This window comes from Poecilia reticulata, linkage group LG2, assembly GCF_000633615.1.
Source record: "Poecilia reticulata strain Guanapo linkage group LG2, Guppy_female_1.0+MT, whole genome shotgun sequence".
In the NCBI taxonomy this organism is placed as follows: Eukaryota; Metazoa; Chordata; class Actinopteri; order Cyprinodontiformes; family Poeciliidae; genus Poecilia; species Poecilia reticulata.
In genome coordinates, this window is record NC_024332.1 from 30,620,747 (window position 1) to 30,626,746 (window position 6,000).

The following is a 6,000-nucleotide window of genomic DNA, read 5'->3' on the forward strand; positions in this document are numbered from 1 at the left end:
ACCCCACAGTGGTGGCGGCATCATGTTGTGGGGTTGCTTTTTTTCTGCACAGTCAGGGAATCTGGTGGTCACAGTTGATGGAAAGATGGTTGGAGCTAAATATAGGAACATTATGGAATAAAACCTGTGAGAAACTGCAAAAAGACTTGAGACTGTTATTTATCTCTGACTATGAGTACAAAGATATAAAAAATGATTGTAGAAATTTGTCCAGATTTAATTCAAAGTTAAAACATGACAGGATTTAAAAAGCAGCTGATACCAAAAAACTGTGAATTGACCCCAAACATCACGCCATCAAATCAGACGCCAACTTCTGCCTTTTGCTATTCCATAATTTCTGGGATGAACAGACCAGCTGTTATTTATTATTATTTTATTTATTATTATTATCCGACTATTTATTGTCTGATAATCTGACTATCTGACTACCGAGTGTGCATTTTCAGGGTAAATGTGTTGCACTCAGTTGTCCGGGATGTTTTAAAAACTGTTCAGAAATCTGAGTCTGGACACGTCTAATCCATTTTGAGTCTAATCATTTTGAGTCTAATCCGTTTCGAAATGGATTAGAAACCTTCTTACTGGGCAATCATGTATTGTGCTGACTCATGAAAAGTAACAAATAAACCAGTCAGACTCACCGGTTTGTTTTAAATGACATCTCTCGGTCTGATATTAGTAATGCAACCTGAAGCAAATGACTCATCCAAATCCACCCACATGGTTTAAATAACAGATTAACCCACTAAAACCCACACACACTCATAAAAAGTCATAAATTATTCTATTTACTTCAGTCTAACGTAAGCATTACGTATAAATCTTATCAAGTGACAAAACATGACTTTTATGATTTTATGAATGAAGAAGAAAAAGAAGAAGTGTAACTGATTCTTTAAATTCATCTTAAAGCGATACAATCAGATGTGATGTTTGATTTGTTGCTGCTGGCTTTGGTCATTAACTGAGTTGTTTAGTTGTAAAACTAAACAGGAAAAACTGAATGCTAGAAAGCATTTTGATTTTAAACATTTTCACTTTTGGGCATTTCGCGGCTCCTGCTGGTATCTGCAGCTTGTTTAGGGACAAGAAGCAATTCATGCAAAGCGAGTTTCCGCTGATGTCTCACTCCTCTCCTCTGTTGTAGGAATGCATTATTTACATTCAGAGGCCCCGATTAAGGTGATCCACAGGGACCTGAAATCCAGGAATGGTAACGGATTTCATATCTGCACATGAATTAAACCAAGTTCACAGCATTTACATCTCTTATGACTTAGAGACGTTTTTTTTAATGTGTTTGCTTTTTTTCAGTTGTTTTGAGCGCAGACAAAGTTCTCAAGGTAAGTTGTTACATTCCTTTTGCTTCTTTTTTTGTTTTAATGATAATAATACAAACATCAAATTGTGATATTTTACAAAATTTGAGTCATGTTTTATCTAAGTTTTAGAGAAGGAAAATACAAGTATTTGTATTTATTTGCAGCCTGAACACAAGAGGGCAGTGACTAACTTTACATTTATAACGAGTCGCTGGAAGTGCGGCCTGTATAACTTACTGGGCAGATTGGATCACATTTAATTATATAAAACCAAAGTTACTACTATCATTTCAGTTCAGGGTTTTCAAGATTGAGTTTAGACTTTTCTATGATTAGTTATCTGGTAGCTGGAAGAATCAAGGTTATGACTCACTGATGAGTGTCTGAAGCATAAGCTGTTTATCTACTGTTGTTTACATTTGCTTTAATAATTCAAGATCGTTCCTATTTGTTTAATTTTTTTATTGTGACCTAAATCGTGTGGAAAAATTGGAAGTTCATCATATTTTATAATACGATGCAATTATTATATGTTAAATATCACTAAACATGCCTAATTGTTTTGTTTTTGTTAACTCAGATATGTGATTTTGGGGCATCTAAGTTCTTATCCCACACGACGCACATGTCCTTAGTGGGAACGTTTCCCTGGATGGCTCCGGAGGTTATCCAGAGCCTTCCTGTGTCAGAGACATGCGACACCTTCTCATATGGTGTGGTGAGTTAATGAAACACACTGGTGTAAAGTTGATATGTTTTCACTTTTCAGGTTCAAATATGCATATTTGTTTATACCACTTTAAGATGAAGATTAATGCCTGTTGATTTTGTACAAATCTTGCACACAAGATTAACGCCTGTTAAACCTTGAAATAATCACGTTCTCACGTCAGAAAACTACTGATGCTGAGTCCCTAATATTCACAATAGTAACGCAACTGACTAATAAAACCTGCAAATTTGCTTTTTGTTTTGTTTCTTGAAAGGGTCCTTTTAAAAGTGAACAGTGAAAAGAATAAACAGAGTAGTTATAATGTTAATATGTCTGCCATGTTCAGTAAATGTGGTGATAAATGTTATGCTAAAGCATTTATTTGGATTTCTGAACATCTTTGCCTACGGAAGAGGATTAGGGCCACCGAAAAAAAAAAAAAAAAAGAATTCTGACTTCAATTTCAAAATTCTGACTTCAAAGTCAGAATTCTGAATTTCTGACTTTAAAGTCAGAATTCTGACTTTAATCTCAGAATTCTGAGAATTCTTTTTTTCTTTTTTTGGTGGCCCTAATCCTCTTCCGTATTTGCCTGATCACTAATCAATCAAGTTTATTTGTAGCATATTTCAGCAACAAGGAAGTTCAAAGTGCTTTACATATTAAAAAAAACACAAACATAAAAGTGAATATTACATCATGCCAAGTACCATCATTATACATCAAAATGTTTGTAGTGTTTAATTTATGTTTCTTTCAAAAGCAACTCTAACGAGTTGGATTTTTAGTCTAGATTTAAAGGGACGCAGTGTTTTTGCAGTTTTCTGCTTGGTTCTGGATGCAGAGTGATCACATCAATGAACAAATCTCACTAGTTTTCCATCGCAGTTTGATCAAATGTGACGTCGTTCCTAAATCTGAGTTTTTAATTCAGAGATTAACAGAATTCCTGAAAATACTTGTAGTTTTCTTCGTTTGAGTGATTGATTTGTCCTACAAATAAGCCGATACAATGAAGTGGCAATCTGATGCAAAGTGAAAGGTCATAAGAGTGATTGATGAGAACTGTGAAGATAAAAGAGCAAGCTGAAGAATCTGGACTCTACTTTGTTTCTAAAGTGAAGACTTGAGTGACAGGCTTTTTCTTCCAGCAAAGATGAATCAAACTTGTGGAAAATTTTAATACGGTAAATACATTTGCACCAAAAAAGGCACTTTAGTCTCTCTCTTGGCTGACAGGCACTTTTTATACATTTTGTTTTCTTCGTGGGTGGTCAAAAACAGGAGTTGTGACCTTTGCAGAAGAACAACTTCTTAGAAATTTGGTGTTTTTTTCCATTGGTCTAAAAAGATCCTCAAGGTGTTTGGACATAAAAAGACATAAAATGAGTCTTTTCTCAGTTACACTTTTAAACCTTCTATCAGAGAACGTGAAACTGATATAAATTTGTTATAAAAGTATTACTGATTGCACTTTAAAAATTAGGTAACTTTATGTTATTAAAGGTAAAGTTTAAACAGYAATGATTTCTTGGTTAATGTCAAGTTGTCATAACAAAGACATTTTGAATAATGTCAACTTTGTATTAAAAGTGTCATAATTTACCGAATGACGCTTTATAACAACAGTCATAAATATTCATGAAGGCTTATTCATGTTCATGACATGTTATGTCATGTTTATGACAGTGTCATGACAGTCTTATTCACCCCCCTTCAAATAAAGTGTTACCAAATGTAAATATCAAACATAGACAATATGAGTAAGTACAAAATAGATTTTTTAAATTATTATTTTATTTATTAATGGAGAAAAATGATCCAAACCTTCCTGATCCTATGTGGTAAAAAGAAATCACCCTAAACATAGCAACTATTACTGCCAACTCTTGGTTGGCTGTAAAATCCCTTTTAATCACAAAGTTTTAATAACATTTTAAGTACAAAGTGACATTATCTTTAAATATCTAAAATTACATAGGGTTATAAATAAACTAATAACCATTAACTCCAAAATGAACAGGCATGTTATATAGTCTTGTTATCATCAGAAAGGTAAATACAGCGTTTTATTGCCTCAGGAAAAAAGACCAATATTACTGCTGTTCAAAAGCTTCTGTAGTGATGTGAGTGAGGCAACATTTGAAATTACAGGATTACACACTGGACTTCACCTCAGCGGACTTGAAACATCTCAGGTTTGCAGATGCTGCTATCGCCACGGGGCTGATCTGGGACAGTAATTAGGCTGCATACAGACAGAATCTGGACCGGCTGGTACACTGGTAGGTGTGCAGAGGGGATCACCAGGCCTAAACCTCCCTGAATCCTTGTACATGATTAGGGTCAGGAAAGGGACATATGACATCTCGCCAGATCCCCCACATTCTGGACAAAGACTGTTTAAACCTTTACCTTTAGAAATTCTGAGCGGAACACAATGCGCTGTTAGCATAAATACATTTATTTGCACGTATAGATGTAACGACTGTACATATGTGTGTATTACTTTCTTTCCTGACTCTTTTCCCTAACTTTCGTTGGCAGGTGCTTTGGGAAATGCTAACCCGTGAAATACCCTTTAAAGGCCTTGAAGGCCTGCAAGTAGCCTGGCTGGTGGTGGAGAAAAATGAGGTATTTTATTATGTGCTTTTATACAGACATTCATTTCTTACCCTGTGATTGATTTTTTTTTTTTATTATCATGAATTAATACATAAACGTCTAGTGTAAAAGTGTTGATTTTGTTCTTTGTTGTAACAATGGTTTTATGTAATGATAGTTTTACTACTAGTAAAACTGTTTATTTGCCAATACTTCTCAGTCAATGCCAAACCGCTTGTGGTGGAGTTAGTGTGATGATCTAGATCAGTGTTTCTCAACCTTTTTCGGGCCAGCGCCCCCCTAGCCCTTATCCAGGTCCCTCACCGCCCCCCACCAAAAAATTTGTAGGCTACTTTGCACTGACTATTATTTTATTATTAATGTTACTATCATTATTGTATATGTTTTGAATCGGCGCACCGATTATGTTTTCCTGTACACTTCAGCGCGCCTTACGCTCCTTCACCTCGCGCACATAACGGGGTAAATGTAGCGAGTTTTGCACTAAACGTATCGGCGTCTGGAGGAGGGGGGTTGGGGGGCGAGCGTATGTTTCTACGCTCCTTTGTGGGGTTGTGCCGATTTATGTTTTCGCATCTACCTGAATAATGTGTAGTTGCGCCCCTGCCCATGGTACTTCAACAATATTATTTTACCTTTTATCTGGAAATAGTGTCTGTTTATTTTTGCCATAAAGTCCTCTGTATTAATTATTGCTCGAAAGGTCTTGCCATACCAGTTTATTCCTCCGTATTTACTTTAGTTTCTTAGTTTATTCTTGCATTTTGTTTTTCATTCATTTCCATTTAGTTTCATTTGATCAGTAGCTATTATCCTCTCTCGGTTTATTGCTATGTTCACTTTAGTTTCTTTCCTGTTGCTAGATTTATTTTATTGTTTATTGATCATCAGTAATATTCATTCATCACCTGCTGCGCCTCTTAATCGTCATGTTTTTCACATCATGTGTTTATTTTTTCACGGTTCAGCGTCGGATTCTCTGTTTTTATGCCATAATTCACATCTAGTTTGTCGTTTTGCGCGCTTCTCACGTTTCAGAATTTTGCGCAATGTGCGCTGCTTTTTTTTTTTTTTTTTTAACTCCCTAAGATGCAGGGCGGTCGGGAAACATATCTTTGGTGAAAAGGCAGACCGACATAAAACTTTTAAAACAACGGAAACAATTACGGCATTCTGATTATTGAAATTTTAAAGTGCTGTGGTACCGTTGTTCCATCACACCCGTTTCACGTCGGACCACTTACAGCACCGGTGTTAACGCTATAAAATGAACGCTCTCTATCGTGGTATCACCCATGGACGGATTTCTTTATTTAAATGGGTTAATTTTTCAGAGGG

General features: G+C 35.7%; 1 protein-coding gene across 1 annotated transcript in view; it reads left to right on the plus strand.

Annotated features, from left to right (window-relative positions):
• map3k20a (mitogen-activated protein kinase kinase kinase 20a) overlaps positions 1-6,000 on the plus strand; it is a 28,264-nt gene that overhangs the window by 11,227 nt on the left and 11,037 nt on the right. The window contains exons 5-8 of the mRNA XM_008399166.2: positions 1,151-1,216; positions 1,318-1,346; positions 1,906-2,043; positions 4,585-4,671. Of these exons, the coding sequence (XP_008397388.1) occupies positions 1,151-1,216; positions 1,318-1,346; positions 1,906-2,043; positions 4,585-4,671 (320 nt within the window). The remainder of the gene's footprint in view (positions 1-1,150; positions 1,217-1,317; positions 1,347-1,905; positions 2,044-4,584; positions 4,672-6,000) is intronic.